Source organism: Carettochelys insculpta, chromosome 7 (assembly GCF_033958435.1).
Source record: "Carettochelys insculpta isolate YL-2023 chromosome 7, ASM3395843v1, whole genome shotgun sequence".
Taxonomy (NCBI): Eukaryota; Metazoa; Chordata; order Testudines; family Carettochelyidae; genus Carettochelys; species Carettochelys insculpta.
In genome coordinates this window covers 21,044,737-21,066,602 of record NC_134143.1, presented here as the reverse complement: position 1 = coordinate 21,066,602, position 21,866 = coordinate 21,044,737, and the positions used below count along the sequence as shown (strand labels likewise).

General features: G+C 42.8%; 1 protein-coding gene across 1 annotated transcript in view; it reads left to right on the top strand.

Annotated features, from left to right (window-relative positions):
* Positions 1 to 21,866, top strand: part of PARG (poly(ADP-ribose) glycohydrolase) — a 154,896-nt gene that overhangs the window by 112,523 nt on the left and 20,507 nt on the right. Inside the window, exons 13-15 of the mRNA XM_075000097.1 lie at positions 2,218 to 2,365; positions 18,140 to 18,218; positions 19,055 to 19,163. Of these exons, the coding sequence (XP_074856198.1) occupies positions 2,218 to 2,365; positions 18,140 to 18,218; positions 19,055 to 19,163 (336 nt within the window). The remainder of the gene's footprint in view (positions 1 to 2,217; positions 2,366 to 18,139; positions 18,219 to 19,054; positions 19,164 to 21,866) is intronic.

Genomic DNA, 21,866 nt, shown 5'->3' with positions numbered 1-21,866 from the left:
CTCCATTTCTTCAAAGGAAATCAAAACAAAAAGCAGTCAAGTAGCACTTTAAAGACTAGCAAAATAGTTTATTAGGTGAGCTTTCGTGGGACCTAATAAACTATTTTGCTAGTCTTTAAAGTGCTACTTGACTGCTTTTTGTTTTGATAGTCTGTAGACTAGCACAGCTTCCTCTCTGTTACTGTTCATAGGAAATCTTCTCCAAAGCCACGCAATTTGCGAAGGGAAAGTACTGGTGCCTTGGGTGCATGGTGCCTTGTGGAGGGCCAATCCCTTAAAATTTCTGTGGCCTGAGGCCAACCTCCCAGCTGTGTGATGCCTGGAGGGGGGCAGCCCTGGAGACCATTGAATAACCTGTTGAAATGCTTGTGCATTTGGCAGGGCAGCCCCATAAAATTTCTGTCGGGGCCAGGCCCCTGGCGTGAGGTGCCTTGGAACAGCCAGCCCCTTAAGCCTTCTGTGTCAGGGGGCTACCCTATAGTGTAAATTTAAGAGTTTGAAGCTTTTAAGAATGAGCCCCAGAAAATGTGAAGTGGAGAAAACAAGTTTCTTGCAGGGAAGAAGTTTTCACCCTGTGCATGGCAGGTCATACCACTGTCTGGAAGCATTGTTTGCACTGTACAGTGGGGTGGGGGCTATCCCACCAGCCGCATGGCGCTGCCCTGTCCAAATGTGAAGCACAGAAAAAACGTTTCTTGGCCTTTCCTGCTAAAACCTATCCAGTGAAGAAAACTGCACCTTGAGCAGGGCAGGACATGCTGCTGTCTTCAAGCATATCCCCACAGCCCCGGTGCCACATGGTGTGTTGGGGCAAGGACTAGCCCACCAGCCGAAAGGAGATCCTGGCTCTCCTGATGGCTCCGTGCTGGGGCTCTTTTGGCATCTTGAGAAATCATGGCTAGATGCAATTGCCACGCTGACCAGTAAGAAAATGAATTCAAATTGCCAGGCTTCCTGTTACTTGCTTCCTGCATACTTGGGAGCAGCAGAGGTGAAAGCAGCCAGAATGGACGCATTCAGGGCATTGTGGGATACCTCTGGAAGCCAATAAAACTGATTTAAAGTAATACTGTTTCCACACTTGCACTAATTCGTCATTTTAAATTGGAACTTCACATTACATCAGATAAGAGGGAAAGGGCAAGAAAGTAGACCTCAGCGCCCTTTAAAATCGACCTAATCATATTTGCAGTGAAAATGGTCACAGTGCATAGTTGAGCCAGCTCTCATGTGGTCCCTTCACTACTCATGTATACAAGTCTAAAATAGCATCACTTCTTGTCTGATGACTGTTGGTAAAGAAATGTGTCTGCTGTCCCACTCATTATTAGCAACACTTGTCCTCTGATCTGTATGTGGGAAATTAGTCTCCCATAATTACACAATTCCCAGTAATATTTTTTTTCAATAACCGTATTAGAGGTTTCTGTCCATACCCACATCAGACCCTGGAAGACCTATAGCATCTTGGGCCCAACCACTGTCCCAGAGGAACCTCTGACTTTTTTCCCCCCCAAAGTGACTTTGACCAAAATAGATTCTGTTTTACGCATTCCATCATTTCTAATTCTTTTCAGTCTTCCTCATTATTAGTATACAGGTGCTAGTTCATGATCTTTATTTCTGTGGGTGGTGGCTTTTTAAGTGCAATACGTGCTCGGGGGGGGGGGGCAGTGGGGTGGGAAAAAAATAAGCTTAAAGCTTATCTGTTTTTAAACAGTGTCTGTCTTTTTAACAAAAAGTCTCCTCCCATTCAGGGTTCTTCAGCCATGGTTCACAGTGAATCTTGCTAAGTAGAGAGCTAGTGGTACAACTGAATTAGAAATCTCTAAACGATTTAGAGCATCCTGCTGATGATCAAGCATATAACAACATGCAAATTTTCTAACTCTGGTATAGTGGAAAATTGTGCAAGGATGGAAAAATAGAAACAGCAACTATAGTTTATTTCCAAACATTTATTGGAGTAAAGTGTTCCATCTGAGAGCATTTTGTCACTGGCAGGCATGCAACTCTCCTTCTTCATGAAGCCAGCCAAAGTGCCCCACCAATTATTATGTAGTGAGGGCAAGGTCGTTCAGTCCTGCTAGTTGCATTACTAAATGCAAGTGGGCAAACTAAACGAAAGGTTGAACAGAAAGATGTCTCATAACATTTATTTACCTTATTAAATATATGTGCCTATTTTGTGACCATCCAGGACTTCTTTTCTATTAGGTTGATTTTGCAAACCGTTTTGTTGGAGGTGGTGTCACTGGTGCAGGACTGGTGCAAGAAGAAATTCGTTTTTTAATCAATCCGGAGCTGATAGTATCTCGGCTCTTCACTGAAGTCCTGGACCACAATGAATGTCTTATAATCACAGGTTAGTCTGTGCAGAATGTGTCAGATACTTTTTTCCTGTTATATGAGGAACCAGTGTGGTTCCAAGAGACTTCAGTTGAAATTTCCAGCATCATAAAGGCTTGAACCACTCTTGATGGTGATAAACACACACTTGATTTATACATGCTGTTCTTATTTTAGAGCACAAAACGAAAATGAGAAATATTGCAAATGTCTGTTAGCTTGTTTCTTACACATTTTAAAACTGTACTTTGTTACCGATCTTCTAGACGTCACATCACTGCAATGCTGTTTGTTGATATGTCTCTTCATATGCAGCTCTCAAATGAGGAATGGTACTAAGAGATGCTAATTATGTTCTATTGTGTGTTGGTGTTTTGACTTCATTTAAATCAGGAACAGACTTTATAGTAAAAGCAAAGCAACAGGCTACTTTGAGTCTAGTGGTCCGGTTGTAAATTCCACTCTGTTGTAAGTTGGCTGTAATACTACATTAATAGTCAGTTTACATAATGTCACAGTTTGTTATGGGATTCTTGAATATAAGTACTAAAATTTGATATTGACATTACTAGCTATGAAGTTTTTTTGGAGGTGTCTACCCTTCACAGTTAAGTACAGAATATACACTGTGCTCGCAGAGTCCCATCTTAATAAATCAGGAGCTCATGGAATATCTTCTTTTAGAGGTAGTCTTTTTTTAAATATTGTGTTCTGGTGGTGGTGCATGTTGGGGATGTGTTGTGATGTGTAGAGTGTTGTGCTACTAAAATACCATATCCTGATCAAGAACAGAGAGTGGCTTTTATGAGGATGGTTCCATTTATTAGCATTACTAGAAGATGTGTAGCATCAACTGATAAGTAGGTTGTTAACAAGTATTTTGCACATTAAGCCTTTCTTTAAATAGTGAAATTGTAATATCCATCTTGAAAGGGTCCAAAGCAATGTTGTCTCTTTAAAAGTGTTCTTGTCACATCAGCTGTGTTTAAGTGCTGCCACATCTGGGATGGAAAATGACAGTTGTTTTAATGTTTGCAGTGTTGTTTAATAGAACATAGTAACGTATGCAAACATTTAGGAAAGAACTCTAAGGGTTAACTGATTTTCTGTATTAAATACACCTGGAAGGAACACAATGTGAATACGTAAGTAGGTCTAAAATGACACAGGAACATAGTTTTCCACATTTGCATTGTCCAATATGTCAAAAAGATAAAAGAATATTTTTACTTAATTTAGGGTCTTGGCTCTCGTTGAAGTCTGTGCAATGGCTCCAATTGACTTCACGAGGAGGTGAACCAGGCTACATACAATGGAACTATATAATTACTGGTAGGGTAGATCAAATTATCAACAAACTCAAATATTTTTCCCAAGTACTCATTCCTTTTGTGGCCTAATCTCAGATTCTTTCATCTGTCACGGTATGAGACAAAGAGCAATGGAAACAAAACTAACAGCTTGCAATGCTTCTAATTTGTTTTGAGTTCGAATGTGATTTGAAAATATTTCAGGTAGATTTACACTTCTAGCTGAAGTTTGCAAATGGTGCCATAGTCCAGGGGTGACCAACCCATGGCTCTTTGGTCAAAGAAGTGTGGCTCCTGCTCAGAACTGGGTTCACGTTTCACTTGTCCTGGGAACAAATCTAAACCCCATGCAGCAGGAATAGCAGTGGCAGATGTGAGTGGCTTTAGGACCCTGAGGACTCCCACAGCCTGCCAGGTAGCTGCTGTTCTTAGCTGGGTGATATGCTCTTCTGTTCATCTTTGCCTTTCCCTCCATCTGCGCAGACAGTGCCTCTGCCCTCCCCCACCCAACAGCCGGAGGATTATTAGGGAATTAGAAGTGAGATGTCAGTAGGGGATTGAGCAAGAGGGTGGACGTTGGTTGTAATAGTGGAGAGATGATTGGAGAGAGGGTGACATGAATGCAGGTGGGGAGGGGGTAGGAAGTGAAACTCTTGTTGCAGACAGTGCTGGGCATAGATGTGGTGAACTCCAGGTCCAGCCCAGGAGCTCTCAAATCTCTGTCCCCACCATTGATTTTTACCACGGGGATAAAGGGGCTTAAGCAGCTGTGTGTTGCACTGCCGCAGGGGGGTCAGTGCCTTGGGCCAGGCTGTAGAGTGGGATGCAGGACCTTCTTCTTCCTTGCCTTGGGGGCTGTGGTGGTATTGGTACTCTTACTGGGCGTGGGGTCTCTACTTCCCTTAGCTACGGGGATGAGATTGGGAGAGGCAGGAGGTGTGGAGTGGGAGGAGGTTTTGCTGTTCCCCAATATGCTCCAAGGTTCCTAGCCCTGTCCTGGCTCCTGCTTCCCCCAGGGGTGGGCGGTGAGTGTGCTGGAACACAGGGTGGTCTGGGCTGCTCTTTCCTTGCCCTCGCTTCCTAACCTACCGGTGCAGGAGCAGCAGCATGGGGCTGCAGGAGGGGGAGCAATGCTGTGCAGGTCCATGGCACGACTGGCAGGGTCCCTCTGGCAGGACTTGTGGACAGGAGGACTGAGTGAGTCCCAGGGACTGGCAGGTGCAGGAGCACTCTAGAGGGGTGGAAGGAAGGCAATTCCAGCTTGTGAGCAGGCTGACGGGTTCCTCTCCAGGTTCATGTCCAGTAATGTTATTTTTATTACTACATTTTGCATACTATATATACCTATATATCTAGACAGATATATGGATATATAAAAATAAATATATGGCTCTGTATGCTCTATCAACAGCTATTTTAGCTCTTAGTCTCTAAGCTGGTTGGCCATCCCTGCCATAATGTCTAGAGACAAAGGCTGGTATATATCATAGAATATTTTTGTGAATGAGCTACTAAAAAGTGGGTAACAGCAGGCTGACAAGGGAAATAAAACTCATTTATTACACAGACGTCTCTGGACACTCCTAAACAGTCTCCACTGCTCTTTTTAAGATTTAACTGAAGAGTACTGCAAAGAAGAGTCAGTAAGTAAAAGCAACAATCAGTCAACATTAGCAGATACTTCTGTTTTGTCAAAAAAACAGTTTTCCAGTTCCTTCCTGGAATCAGCTGCATTTAACCTGATTAAAGTGAGAGATTGAAAACTCAAGTCTGAAAAAAGAAAACTCTCTCTCTCTCACTCACACGTGTGTGCGCGCACACACACACAGAGAGAGAGAGAGAGAGAGAGAGAGAGAGTGCAGAGCAAGGTAAGGCAGTCCAAGGTGTCCCTTGCAGACTGTTGATTTTTGCAAGTTATTTAGAAAGAATATGCTCAGCATCTGCACAGTACCTGAAATATGTTATGAGGCTGTCTACAGAGATGTGCAATCTCTTAAACATTTTATAATTTGGAATTAACTGTTACTCATGTTTATACCACTGCTTGCACCAAACCAGGGTGGATTAAATTGGGCTTCTGAGCCCTACATAGTTGAAAGGAGAACAAGCTGGGGCTTCAAGCTATGTATGGTTGCCTGCAACAATGACGTGCGCAGCTGATTTCTTGGGTGAATTGCTTCACTGAAAAAAGAGACAGATTTCAGGTGTTGAAGATGAGCCTGTCAGGGACCTGGGGTTGAGGAAGGAAAGACGAATCTCTTTTGGAAAGAGAGGGAAATCAAATTTGGTATGAGAGGTACACACTTTTATTGGCCCCTGCTTCCCTTTAACTTTAATTCAGATCAGTTCAACAGTGATTTAAAAATTATCAGTTTATAAATGCATCTGTACACATTTGATAAAGCCCTGTGAAAGAATACTTAAAGAAAGTACTTCTCCAAAAGATATACTTTAGTACAATATCAAATTTTCAGGTTGTGTTGTACTGTGAAGTTTTGTTTTGTTCTTCATGTTTCCTTTGATTACTTTGTATATAGTTGTGTCAACAGGCAAATATCATCAGGAGTGTAGTTCATGTGCCATTATACATTTGTTGTAAGGTGATATGAGTTTGAGGTTCTGAGTCAAATGCCTTGTGTAAGGTACTAACCAGATTAAAACACTAAGGCTATGTCTACACTAGCCACCCCTCTCTCGAAAAGCGGATGCTAATGAGACATTTTGGGATATGCTAATATGGCACTGTAATGAATATGCAGTGCCTCATTAGCATAATGGTGACCACGGCTCCTGTTTTCGAATGCCTGTGGCTCAGCTAAATGGTGTCCTTTTGGAAAGGACTCCGCACACTTCAAAATCCCTTTATTCCTAGGACCCCATGTAGCCGAGCCATGTGCAATCGAAAGTTGCACTTTTGAAGTGCCATGGCTGCCATTATGCTAATGAGGCACTGTATATTCATTGTAGCGCCTCATCAGCATTATCCCAAAGTGTCTCATTAGCATCCTCCTTTCGAAAGGGGAGTGCTAGGGCAGACATAGCCTAAATGACTCCAGTTCTAGAAAGGGTTAGGTCTTCCAGGTTAAGCTTAATCAAAGGGATTGAACAAAATCCTCCAAGAGAATTCTGCATCAGTGTATACAGTAAATAAAGATTTTGTGAACTGCTAGCCAGTCAGGTCAAACAATGCAAGTATTTGTTGCTAGGGTCAAACAAGTGTGACTTTTTCATTCAGCCAGTATTTTCCCAGTTATTTTTTCAATCCACTTTACTTTATTATAGTGCCGTCTAATTAATATCTGTGATGTTATGTTCTGCTCCCTTAATGGAAATGGCCATTTCATCATCCTCATTTGATCCCTGGCTTTCTTCCATCTTCGGTCTTAAGCAAGTCTGCCCTGCATGCTACTGTGTTGTTGATATATTACATATTTTTCTATGATTCATCTTGATGCAGTGGCCTAATGGATGTAACAGTGGTACTCACATTTGCAAAAGAGTCTGAAAAATTGGAAATAAATTTAATTTGTTCTGATTGTGCAACATCTGGTTGAGATCATCAGCGTAATGAATATGAAACTGGTCATACAAATAGGCTAGTTTTTCAGTACACACAGAATTTCTGTCTACAGAAATGTTAGAGTGCTGGAGATTCCAGCGATCTATTTCTATTATATTGTTTAGGTTGCATACCATGATTGCTGCTAACAAATTGGCATCTGTTAGGATTGTGAAGAAGTCCTGATACTCTGAATTCAGCCTTTTTACCATTTGGGACCAAGTGTGTTCAACCAACATATAGACAAGCTGCTTAGTCTCCTGCTTCAGTGGATACTGGTGCTACTAACCTTCCTCCCTCCCTTAGAGAATATGATGTTCTCTTATCTTCCAAGCCGATACAATGGGAAAGAGAGGGTGGCGCAGTGCCATTTTTCTCCTTTCCTGTAGCTCAATCAGTAATATAGAGTAAACTCTGTTTTATCTGGTACTCAGTCTACTGGAATTCTCAAATAACTGGCGTAACTCTCAAACCCCCAGCCATGACGCCACTTCCCCTTCTTCCTCTGCCGGACAGCAGAAGTGAGTGTGCAAGCAATGCCCCACCACCAAACAGACATGTGAGTGGCAGTTTTTCGCCTATCACCTTGCCCCTTGCGGCCGGCCTACTCAGCACCTGCCTTGTGTCCCTCTCTGCTGCGTGTGTGTGCAGCCAGCTGGCTCCTCCACTCTCCCGCCCAGTGTCTACCACCCAGAGCAGCTCCCCATGTCGCCATCTTCAGTTGGCTCCAGGCTGTGCCCACCAGCAAGGTGGGGGCAGTGATTGAGCAGGAGCTGGTGCTGGGGGTAGCTGAGCTTTGTTATTGGTGGGGGGGTACTGACTCCTCACCTGCACCTCCCCCCAGCTGCTCTCTGTTTTCTGGATGGTCATATAATCCAGATACCTCCCGGTCCTGGGGTTGTCAGATAAGAAAGTGTTCACTGTAATTTACGTGGCTAAATCTTAAGCATAGTAAGATCCTGAATCCTTATGTTGTTTCTAGTAACATACACAATTCTGTTCAGATGAATGGTGTCCTAGAAGCTCTAGCATAAGGCAAGCATAGTTTTCCTTGACTTGTGCAATTCATAGAAGTTCTAACAGGATCTATTTGATGCCACGTCATTGTATCTATTCTTGCCTCTTTTATAAGCACCATCCTCATCTTATTTCATAGCTTGTCCTCTGAAACTTGGCACTATGCCTGTGTGTTGTTTGGTTTTTTTTTGGTCTCATTTTCTTGATTATGTTCTGCTTCTGTAAATGGCAAATTATCCTCCTGCATTTCTCTACTTGTTGTTTTCCTTAGCGTTCTAAAGTGTGCTATTGTGTATACTTTAATTTTTTTAAATTCAAATGTTGAAAAAGCTAATCAATAAACCAAAAATATGGCAGACCATAAAGTCGTCTCTAAAATTCTCCAGAAATGTCTGCAGATCTGATTCTTTTTCCAACCTCATCTTGTAACACCGTGAGTCACAGGCAAGTCGACTGCCTGTCAAGTAATTATTTGTGTCTGATGTTTCCAAGAATTCATTTATAAAAATCAATAGTTTTCACTAATGCTGGATTTCTGGGACACGAGTTTAAGTTTTGGGTGATTTTTCTCTGACCATCTCTTTTGACGACCACTAATTAAACCACTCTAATATGGTTTAGTTTCTCATTGTTGGTAACTTAGCACTTTCCCTCTAACTGCTATACCCAAAGAGAACATTTTCTTCTTAAAGTTTAAGGTTTCCTAAACTGTCCCAAAAGAGAACTACCAGCTCTCATTTGCTTTTCTCACTGTTTATGCACACATTTTTCCCCAGACATATCAATAAATATGAATTTTAGGCAAGTCAAGAATAGCCTGTATTGAAAGCTGATAAATCTCTGTATGTTTCAAAATAAGGTTTGTCTTTTGGACTTAACACTTTATAAACTGTACCCAGCTATATCTTTTTCTGTGTGCATTTGTGGGTATATGAATGAAATCTCACATGTATGAGGTTCATACATTCACACCAAAATATAATGAATGATTGAATTGCTGGATTTGTGGGTATATGAACTGCTGGTGCCAAATTCTCTTGCCTTTGTGACTGTTAGCATTTTTAATGGTAAGCATACACTTTTTCTGACCCACAACAGGTCCTTGATTCCATGATGGAGGAGGGGGAGTAGGCAGATTGGGATAGCAGACTCGCACTCCCTTATGTTGCTCAATACACTTGGCATAGCTGCTGCTGACCCTTACGTAGACTGCTGCTTCTAGCACAGGGCCACAAGCATAGACTGTAGGGATGACGTTGTCATGCAGACCTGGGATGCCCAATCATAGGTCCAGAACTTTCACATGAAGACAGCAACATTCTTGGAGCTTTGTGAGCAGCTAACCCCAATGCTCCCGCCTAAAGGCGCATAGAGGAGGTCACACTGGCCAGTCCAGAAGCAGGTCACTATAACTGTTTGCAACCTGACTAGTCTAGACTGCTACAAGTCTGTTGCTGACCCTTTTGATGCTGGAATGTTGACTGTGGATGGTGGTGGTTGCTGAAGCAATCAGGCATGTGGTTTACCAAGATGGCAGGGATTAAAGATATTCCTGAGATAAGTGCTAGCCTTGAGACTCTAAGTTTCTTAACTGCACCAGGGCCATTGATGGGACTCAGGTGCCCAGAGTATCTCTTCATCAAGGAGCACATCAGTACATAAACCAGAAGGGGGACTGTTCCATTGTTATACAGGCACTCCCTTCCCTGTGCTGTCTGTGACCCTCTGCTGGCAACCAGTCAGTGTTAAGAGGGGAGGGGACTGGAAATTGGTGGGGAAGAGGCTGAAAGCTGGGTAGAGAGGGCACACGGGGGCTGGTTAGACAAGGAAACTGGGACTGGTACCCAGCAGAAGCAATGTGGGACAACAACTGAGAAACAGTTGTCTTGATGTGGGGCAACACTGAGTTGGGAGAAGGGGGAGACTGCAACTTGCTAATCAAGGGGAGGTCTGTGACTAACTTGGCAGACATATTGGGAGACTGAGTGGATGGGGAAAGGAGACTGAGATTGGGTGAGATTGGAATTGAGAGCCAATGGGTAAAGGAAGATGAATCAGACAAGGAGTTAAGGAGTAGGGAGGGGGTACTTTGATTGGATAAGGAGACTGGGAACAAGGAGTTGGAGTTGCAGGGGCATTGGGACAGATATGGGAAGAGGAAGTGACTGGGAATCATGGGGAGAAGAGATTGGGACTTGAGAAGGGATCCTGGAAGTAAAGAATAGTAGTGGCTAAGCAGAGACTGGGACTGTGAGAAACCTGAGTAGGAGGAACTGGATAGAATGGGGTAGTGGGACATGGACAAGGAGCCAGGTATAGGAAAGCGATGGGAGGAGGGCTGGGCAGAAAGAGTCAAACTTGAAGGAAATCCAGTGCACAGGATGTATTTCCTTTGGCGGTAAATAAAGGTTGTGTCATGAAGAAGGCTGTGATGTGGAGGAACCCTACCTCAGTTTGTTTCAAAAGTTGAAACGTGCGTAGTAATGAGGCAGAGTGGTTTGGGGACAAAAAAGAGGGACTTGTGGTTTAGACTATAGAAGGGTGCTTTGAACAACTAGATTCTATCCTTACCTCTGCCATGGGGCTTGGCTACACTTGATAATCTACATCGGAGAAGCAACTGCTTCATCAGACAGAGCCACTCACTGCAAAAATGGAAGTGATTCTTACATCACCCTCGGACCAGTTATCCACATCCTCATGAGTCAATATCTCATATATTTATCTCTATATTTCTCAGAGGTGGATTTTTCACATCCTTGGGTGATGTAATTGGATCAACTTTTAAATGGAGGCCTGGCTTTAGAGTTCATCTGTGATACCAAGCAAGTCTCTTAAATCAGACTTTTTCAGAGGGGCTCAGTAATTGCTTGTCCCTCATTTTCTGGGTGTTCATGTTGAGATTTTGGGCCTGAGCTGCAGAATTTCTGAGCACTGGCAGCTGCAACTTTGGTCAAAGGGAGATGTGGGTTGAATGTATAAAGTGTTGTGTTATGCTAAGTACTCCTAAAAATCAGATTCTAGACACATTAAATCGAACACACAAAATTAGGTATTTATGACCTGAATCTCTCAGTGCCTCACCTGTAAAATGGGGTAATGACATCCTCTCACTTCGTAGGCATATTGTAAAAATGTATCCGAAACACTTGGATACTACTGTTATGAGTGTTGCAGCAAAGCCCATGAGGAAATTTATAATTCTGTCTTTATAGCAGGATTTCAGTACCATGTAGTAAATGAAGTGGAGGCTCACACACTGAGGAGAAAATAAAATATCGAATAGGGGAATCATGAATTGCACACCAGCCATCCTGTGCACTGAATGACAACGGAGTACTTTTAGGAAAAGTAGTTTGACACAAAGCTCATCCCCGAACCAGAAGGTGAGGGGATTCCTGGTCTGTAGCAGTGAGCCTTAGCTGTCTGGATGAGCTCATTGTCATATTTGGTCCCTAAAACTTGTCATGTAAGGTATCTGATGCAAACTGGCAACATGCTGGTCATTAATATTTTGTGGTGAATGTATAGGCGGTAGCTTTAAAAATTAAAAATATGTGCTCGAAACATGCTCTTAAAAGGTTTTTGGCAGCCAGGGTATAAGTCACCCTGTCCTAGAGGGGGAAAAAATGGGTTCCGCCTGCATAAATTTTGTCTCCATAGTAAATTGAGCAAGGAGGGACAGTGACATTACATTTATGTGCAAGGTAGACAGAGCCATCGGCAAACCAGTGTGGGGGCTGGCCACTTAGTTTTCTCAGTGGGGAGTGGAAGTTGCAGCTCCAGGAAACCTTCCTGCCTCCTGAAAGAAGATCATTGAATTTTTGAAAGATACAAGCAAGGGGAGAGCACATGTGCTATTTTGGCATCCTTCACCCAAAGTTCACTGAGTTCTGTTGTGGATCCCGGCTCAAAACTAGCAAGCCAGGGTTGAAAAACAGTGCTGGTGTGGTTTTAGTCTTACTTGTAAGACTAAAGTAATACTCTTTTTTTTTTTTTTTTACTTTGGTTTGTTTGTCACTATTTCTTTCTCAATAACTCTGTTCTTTATTATTAAAAGTAACCTTATTTTATTACACAACTATCTCAGGGCAGTGCGTCAAACTTAAGGGTAAATCCTGAGCACTAATAGGCTAGTGCTATGGAGGTCTGCAGCTGGAGCATCTGACAGGTGATCCTGACTGGTTTGGCTGAGACGTTATCATATGCTAGCACTTCTGTGCCTTCCCTTCCCTCTGCCTTGGAGCTGCCCACTGGAAGCCTCTTGTTTGCTGTGCAGGGTTGAGGAGGCCGGCATGGATGTCAGGGTGTCCCTCTCCCCCAACCCCTGTAACTCATCTCCACGGGAGGGACAGGACAATGCTTGGGGTGAAGGGAGCTTGTTGGCAGTTGCTCTCATGTCTGAATGTGCTCAGCATTCTTAATGGTGCAACGTGAATTTCTCATTCTCACCCACTGTCTGTCACTCATACAAACACACTCTGCCCTTCACACTCAGCCTCCTTACCCAACAAATGCTTGTGGTGCTGGTGGTGGTACTAGTCTACTTCTTTCAAAGTTAGGTTTTAGGCTGGTCTGTGCCTTTCATAATTTGTATTTCTCTCTTATGCCTAAGTTTAATTCATACAGTCTAATTTTCTCCATCCACGTTGGAACACGGGACAGGAGTCTTCTGGAATTGGGCTCGATCTCCTGGAGGCTCCTGCAGTCAAATCTGGAATCCAGCAGGGCTAAAGTAGACTCCTCACAGACCTGGCCCTGCACCCTTCCTGGAAGTGTCTGGAACTTCCCTGGGGGAGTCAGGGCAGGAGATATCCACATACTGCCCTTTCCTGAAGGCACCACCCCCGCAGCTCTCATTGGCTGGGAAAGTGGAACTGTGGCCAATGAGGGGTGTGGGAGAGGGTACGTGTGGACGGGGGACAGCATACAGAGCCACCTGTCCCCCCTCCAAGGTACTACTGGACGTGCCACCCATTTTCAGGATTGGCTCGGGGCCAGGGCAGGGGTAAGCCTACCGTAGCCCCACTGCACCACCACCACCCAGGAGCTGCCTGAGTTAAGCAGTGCCCAGTGAGAACCTACATCCTGAGCCCTCCTGTGTTCAGTTACCTGTTAGAGCCTGAACTCTTTCCTGCACCCCAACCCCCTGCCTCAGACTCAGCCCAGGACCCCTCCCCCACTCCAAACTTCTCAGTCAGAGCCTATACCCCAGCGTCCTGCCCCAGCCTGGTGAAAGTCAAGGGGATGGAGTGAGCAGGGCAGGGCCTCAGAGAAGGGGTGAGGAAGGAGGCAGGCCCAGGGTATAGAATCATAGGGCTGGAAGATGCATCAGGAGGTCATCTAGTCCAGCCTCCCATGCTTCAAGCAGGATCAACCCCAACTAAGTCATCCCAGCCAGGACCTTGTCAAGCCAGCACATAAAGAACTTTAGGAATGGAGAATCCACCATTTCTCTTGGTAACATATTCCAGTGCTTCACCACCCTCCTGGTGAAGTAGTTTTCCTAACATCCAACCTACACTTCTCCCTCTGTAATTTCAGACCGTTGCTCCTTGTTCTACTGATACCACTGAGAACGGTTTCTCACCATCCTCTTCAGAGCTCCCCTTCAGGAAGTTGAAGGCTGCTATTAAATCACCTCTCAGTCTTCTCTTCTGTAAGCTAAACAAGTTCAGATCCCTCAGACTCTCCTCATAGGTCATGTGCTCCAACCCGTTAATCATTTTTGATGCCTTCCACTGAACCTGCTCCAGCACATCCACATCCTTTTTATATTGTGGGGCCCAAAACAGTATGTATGAGTTCATGGTGAGAGCAGCTGACCACTGCAGAAGAGATGTTTTTTGGACTCTTGGCATTAGATAAGTTGTTGATGTCACCCTCTAAGGCAGGTGTAGGGGAATCTACTCTCCATGTGCTGGTCTTGATCCAGCCTGCAAGGCTCAGGGCTTCTCCCCGTCCTCCGCAGTGGGGTAAGCTGCTGCTGGATCCCTGCTGCTGAGGGGGGAACTGCAAATCCCAGCACAGTCCGGCTCCTTCCCTTACACTGGCTTGTCAGCTCCATGCCCATCACACCCATTGGCAGGGAATCCTGGCTATTAGGAGGGGGCGGGGTGAGCAGTGCCTGCCGGCACTAGGGGTCGCAGAGCCATAAGCGTCGCCCAGGAGCTGCACCAGGCAGGTGCCTCCATCGCCTGATTCCTTCTGCTCCTGCACTCTAGTTCCATCCAGAGTCCCGCACCCCACACTGCTCCTGAATTCCTATTACAGCCCAGACCCTGCACCCACAGCCTACTCGTACACCCTCCTTCCTGCCCAGACACTGCCCACTCATCCTGCTTCTGCATCCTAACTCCCACTCAGACCCCACACTCCCACCTTGCTCCAGTACCCTAGCTTCTGCCAAGACTGCACCCTCAGCCTCATTCACAGCATTGTCTCAAGGGTGCTGTTGCACAGCTGATCAAGCTGGCAGCAACCCCATGGACTGAACAGAACAGTGAATTTCACAGTAAAAATTACTTTATTGCATGCAATTGAAATAGCAGTTTAAAAACTGTCTAAATTGTATAGTTAGCAATTAGAAAGCAAGGCAGAAGTAATGTGTTGCTTGAACGGTTAATGGTCTGATTCTTAACCAAATTTAGTGCACACTCTCATAAGCATATTCGCACACACACACACCCCCTCTGGGACTGGCCAGACCCACGTAATACTGATTACCTGATTTGAGGTGAGAGTGACATGAACGTAACCCCAGTATGCCAAATCAGTGGACTCTGACTCGTGGCAAATTGCTGTAGTATTTATTTTCTTGATAGAAGGCAGCGATATTCAGTTCCTTGGTCACACACACATCCCCCACCCCCCCGATATGGGTAGGGTGCTGCTCAGTTCATTGGTTGTACCCCCGTCCGGATGGGGTGCTTGTCCATGACCAATTTTGGAAGATCTTGTTTAAAATACCTAATTCTGCTTGCTTCAACCAGAATACAATGAGCAACAGGGTGTCCTTGATTAGTTGTTAATTTTAATGTTATCTGGAACCTTATATGGAGATATATGTATCTCATAGAACTGGAAGGGATCTTCAGAGGTCATCAAACACATTCTCCTGCACTCACAGTAAGACCTATTACCATCCCTGACAGATTTTTTTTTTAAATGGATTTGCCCCAGATCCCTAAATGGACCCCTCAAGGGCTGAACTTACAACTCACAACCCTGGATTTAGCAGGCCAGTGCTCAAACCACTGAGATATCCATCTGCCCTACTGAGCTTCACCTCCTTCTGGGCAGGTCTGCCATCTCAGCATGCACACACAGTTCTTTCCCAAAGTGAAAAGGCCTTAATTCACCTGGGCACTGGCTCATGGCCTCTCTTCAGCCAACTTACTGTTAATTTCACTCATGGTAATCATTTACCCTAATCACTCATGCTGATCACGCACACTACATTTGTGACAGCAGCCCCCGCCCACACACTGAACCCCTGATATTTGGGCCCACCCTGGAGCCTCGGGTGCCCCACAAAAATTGACTAGCCTTGGGCTTGCAGAAGAGTTAATCTGGCTAAGGTAGGAAGCCCTGAGCCTTGGTGCACCCCTCCCCCCACAGGGCAGAAATGCGATGGGAACCCTGATGCTGAGTTGCATGCGTGAGCGGATTGTCGTCACCTCCCCCCCCCACCCCCACCCCGTAAGTCAGTTGGGGGCATGCCCATGAGATTTTTTCAGGGGGCGGTTCTGATTTGCATGGGGCCCCCAACTGATTTTTCTGTGGGTCAGTGTTTCTAAGGAGTAATAAGCAGATTAGTGGAAGCCAGGATGCGGTCATTGTGCTGGCAGTTGGAGTCAGAGCTCCGTGCCAAAGCTGCATGGCACAGAAGTACCCAGGATTACAGGGAAGGCAACCCCTTAATAGTCTGGCTCCTGTAATTAAAGACCATGTTATAATGCATAAACACAAGGGAAACAAATTAAGGTTGCACAGACAACTTCAATTTTGACTTGACCTGACTTTTGAATGATTGGCTTAGCAACCTTAGTAATGTTCATTTAACATAGTTTTTGGGGTATCACATGACTTCCTAAGTTCAGAATGTGTAATACAGTTCAAAGCGGGGAGAGGGGAGAGAAATAGTCTATTTTATAAGTAGTTAAAGTACATACGTGGGAAAAGCTGGTGAGTTGGCTATTGTAAGGCATTGGCTACACTGAAGTGGCCAGTCAGTAGTGGTATCCTTCAATCAGGCAAAATGCATCTGTGGTTCATTACATCAGTAGTATCAGCTGGTGAACTACTGGTGGTTTATCAGCTGAGGAATGACATAGGTAAACAGAGGGCAGTACTTAGAGATGAAGGAGAGCATGACCTGGGGCAGTCAGACTTCTGATAGGGGCTATGGGGACACAGGTTATATGCTCAGTTAGCAATCCACAATGAATTGCCAGTTGATGACCTTCAGGGGGCAAGTGGAGGGAATGACTTAGCAGGAGTAGCAGTCAGTGGGCTCTTGAGGTCCAAGATGACAAACACTCAGCATCAGAGCCCTAGACCAGATGTATTGCTTTGAAGATGTGCAGGTCTGGATGCTGAAGGCTCCCAATGGGATGATGCAGCTCTGTACCAATCCTGGTATAAGGCAATAATAATTGCTTTATTCTGGCCTTTAACCCTTCATGCATTTTCTAGTATTTGTTTTAGAGAAATTTGTTTCCCTGTGAAAATGTACTGCTCTGTACAATCCCATTTCCTTCCTCTGACTGCGTTTGCTTCCTTTGGGTTATCATTCCCATCTGTCAGCAGCTGATGGCTAATACAGGAAATTGTATTCTGAATAGTGGAGTATTTTATTGTCAGTGTAATGTGTGTGAATGAACTTGTTTCAATGTCTATGCACCTGTGAACCTAGTGTCCCAGTAGCTTCTGGTCTGAGTGAAATTAGTAGTTCATGTCATGAGATATATAAAAAATCTTTTCTTATGATTATTTTCTTACCCCTTTTCTCTCACTTTATTGAATCCTGGTATTTCACAAATGCCCTAACTGAATCACCAATTGAAAGAGTAACTCCTAGTGGCCATAACATAACCTTTCTTAAGAAATGTTTGGCATGGAATTTCTCATCTTCTGTAAATTAGAAATCATTGTCCAATTATTAAAATTTGGTTAGAAATTCTTGCTTACTGGAAAAAGTTAAGCTATTCTGTGCCTGTCACAGAGAAAAGCGACAGAGATGATGCAGCTTTTTTTTGGTCTTCCATATCTACCAAGCATGACAGCCTCTCTCTCTTACAATAAGGCTGTCAGTATATTGCAGCAGTCTAACCAGACACTTCTCTCAGGCTTTTCTCTCTACTCAAGTTTGCAAATTAATTGTCTTTTGTTTCCAGAACAAATCCCTGTGGGTAAGGCATCTGATCTCTCTTTTAAATAGACATTTACCAGTAAAAAATTGAAGGAAAAATAGGTTATTGGAAAATTTGTGTTGGCTTAACTCATATCCTCCCATTCTCCTCTCTTCTCTTGCCCCCCTTCCCAATTAACTTGTTACTTTCAAGCTCTGCATAATCAGCCTGCTGTCTTTCCTGGTGAGTTTCACTCTGGCCTGAGAAATTGAGAACCACAGGTAGTTAAATGTATGTTAGGACTTACGGATGTGGGTAGACGAGAGCTGTATTTGTGATGGCTTGTGTTCGGCATTTGCTATACTGTGTGAAAAAGATTCATATTAATTACGTAGGGTTCAGTTTGCCATATAATGTTCATATGTCGCACCCATTAGTGTTAATGTAAGTTACACATACATTCAGAGGAGTGAAGATTCCTTGGAGGGAGGCAGTGTATTAAGAAGAGAAACATCAGCAAATTGTGTAATATGACAAATGATTTGTTTCAGGCAGCGAGCAATACAGTGACTATACAGGCTATGCAGAAACATACCGATGGGTGAGAAGCCATGAAGACAATACCCCAAGGTAATTCATCTTGCTGTTGAGTAGCTGAGATCATTTGTACAATAAAAGTTTAGCCTTTATTTCTGAAAAATTGAATAAGGAAACTATCCTGAACATTGAACTGTAGCTCTTGGGCACTTTTTAGCTTCTCTTCTATACATCTAACTAATTGGGTTTCTAATAACTGCTATAAAGCATGTAGGTGCTTTGTTAAAGAAAAGATCCATATATTCTATGGAAGGGCAATTTGCTACAGAATTCATTCTTTGAAACATAATAGTTTAGGGTAATTATGCATTAATATAAAAGAAGCCTCTAGGTGTTAGGGTTTTAAGGAAAACCTTTCAAGAAGAAACCAAGTGAGAACTGGAACAGTATTGTCTTCCTGAGACTGTACAGCTTGGAACAGGAGTTCTGAGAAGCATCTATTCAGAAAGGTTCTGACTCTGTAAAATCTATGGAGAGTTTTATCAATATGTACTGTCACTACTGCGCATTACCTAGCTAGGTGCCAAAAGCCACAGCCACCTATGACTCCATTTTACACTCTCAAACTTCTACAATGCAGTGACAAAAATCCATTATGTAACACATTGAAAGTGCTTTTTATGGCCTTTATCACAATGATATTAGTGTTTACCTCACAGTGGTGTGAAAATAATTTTATTACGCTAGTGAAAGTAGTGGTGTTATCTCTTCCATGTTTGTGTTCAGAACAGGTAACTGTAGCTTAGCCTAATGAAAGAGTTAAACTGATGAATGAGTTATAAAGCCTGAGTCATACTTAATTCTTAGAATTGTTTCTTTGACAGGGTCTGATTGAATACACAAATTTTGCTGTCCTTTTCCCAATGTAGGGATGAATGGCAGAGGCGCTGCACTGAAATTGTTGCTATTGATGCATTTCACTTCAGACGTTTCCTTGATCAGTTTGTTCCTGAGAAAATCAGAAGAGAACTCAACAAGGCCAGTAACTTCTAAGGCCCATTATTTACAGCCATTTCATTAATGCTGGAAATATGTTTCCCATTAGTTCTTGCAGCATCAGCAACTCCTTTGAAGGGGACATCTTGTTTAATTGCGGTACCATTTCATAATAGGTACACTTCATATTCTGCAATAGTAAGATTAAAATCTAAGCATGCCAAATACAATGGTTGTTGGTAAATGGTTTCTGTCTTGGCATACGCTTTTTAATTTTCTAAATAGAAACTAATAGGTCTGTCCAAATGTTCCGATAATATTTTTCAATTCTTCTGAGGCCAAAATTAAGAAGTTACCACTACCGGTATTTCTATGATTTGTACTTATGATTGGGTAGTGGTAATGAATCAAGTCTACCCTATGATTTAAAAAAAAAAAAAAAAAAAAATGGTGCAGTGCCTCATATTTCCATAGATGGTTGGTTAACAATACTAATATTGTTTCCTTCTCCCCCATCTGACCCAACCTGCAGTTTCTAATTCCAGATTCAATGCTGGACTAACTTTCTTCTCTAAGGGTTTGTCTACACTAGCTCCCTACTTTGAAGGGAACAGGGTAAGTAGGGTGTCAGAAGATTATTAATGAAGTGCTGCACTGCATATGTAGCACATGCTTAAGCTAATTCTCCCCCGCAACAACTTTGAAGTGTTAAACTTGGATTTGCCAGCTCGTGTGCAGCAACCCTAACCCGCTGGTACTTCGAAGTGCCTGGGCAATTTTGAAGTCCCTTTTGCTCCACAACAATTACTTCTCAAAAGTTTGACACTTTGAAGTTGCTGTGGGGGAGTTAGCTTAATCAAGTGCTGCATATGCAGCTCAGGACTTCATTAATAAACTCCCAACACCTTACTTATGTGCTCCCTTCGAAGTAGGGAGATAGTGTAGACAAGCCCTAAATGAATATCCAACTTAAGCTCCTATTTTCAATCAAACACTGGGGGTGGGGGCGGATTCTTTTGTTTTGTTATGGGTTAGATCCTAGCCCTGTGCAGAAACCAACTAAGCATTGAATTCTCATGATACTATATATTCTTGGAATACATTTTCAGCTATAGAAGGCAAGTTTTCCATTAATTTCTGTGACTAGTAATTAATTTTTTGTCAGGTGTACATGTGTGCTAAATAAGTCCAAAAGTGAATGGTACTGAGAAACCTGAGTTTCCATTTTACCTTGTGGGAATTGAAGCATTTAGAACCTTTCAGGATTATATCATGCTGTCTATAATAAGTAAATTCAAGCAAGTATAGGCAAGCTTTTCATTAATCTTCCAACTGAAAAGGAAATACCACTTTTAAGTAATTTTTAAAAAAATGGCATATGCTGATCAAGACAAGTTTTAGTTTAAAAATCTGTGTTTCATATATAAAGTGATATACCTCACATCGTTCCATCACTGATAACGAAATAAGCCCTGGAAAAAGATAGCAAATGAATTTAGTAAACTTCAGTGACAGTTTAATTGGAAAACTAAATTGCCCACCCCAGTGCATTTAAGATCAGACTAAAATTATCAATCATATTGATAGATACAAATCCTTTCATATAGTGAGACAGATTTATGCCTTTTCTTCTGTTTAGAGTTCCTGTTAGCCAGTAGTAGTTCAACATGAACTGGTTAATCATAACTGAGGAAACTGCTAAGCCAACTGCTGAGTGAAATAGATTTTACATTTCATTAACTAAGGTAAACTTAAATATAAGGGAGAATTCTATACTAAATCATATTTGAAATCATCATGCCTTCTGAAGACATTGTATTGCTAGTGTATACAACAGTACTTGTCTTCACTGGTTTTCAGTCATAGCTTATTTAAACTGAGTCAATATTGCATACAGTGTAGAAACAAACAGAAGTGTTACAATTTCTTCTTATCCACCATGTATCACGATTTAATTAATTAGACCATTTATTCATAGACAGGTTTTTTTTTATTTAGGTCATCAAATGCCTGCTTATACAAGAATGGCACCCCAGCATAGGACAGAGATCACTATCCATTGTCTCCAGTAGATCTGTTATAGTCTTTGGTTTCAAAGCTAGCTGTACACCCGGTTTAACCTGAAAAAACTGGTTAATGTTGTCTGAAATCAAATATTTAAGGCATCCATTGTGCCTAATTTCAACAGTAGAACTTGCAAATACACAATGTAAATAATGTTATAGTAAGATAGTCAGTACACAGATCTACTGTATTATCATCATGAGTCCCTTGAGAGCAGTACTAGTTGTTAATAATCTTTCCCTTGTCATACTTTTATAGCTTAATTATCAAGATGCAGCTTGATATGTTTAATTTCTAGTAGAGCTTCACTTATCATTGTTTAGTAATTTGAGATATTTTATGACCAAGACAGTTCCAATCTTATACTGACTCATAAAAGGATCATTGTAGAGTAGTGAAAGGCACTCAGTTTGTTACTTTTAGATCTATTGTTAGATTGGAGAGAGAGAGAGAGAGAGAGAGAAAATATAAAGGCAGTTTCCATGTTCTTTGTGTATTTTCTCTGTACTTCAAAATATATGTCCCACTCCTTCCTGCAAATAAATGCAGGAACAAGATGGCAGTCTTGTTCTAATATAGATCCAGTACTTTCATCTGGTTTATTTTCCACACAGCTATGTAATGATTTGCTAGATGCTGTCATTTTTCACAAACCTGCCTAAGTCTTTGAGCACACCTACA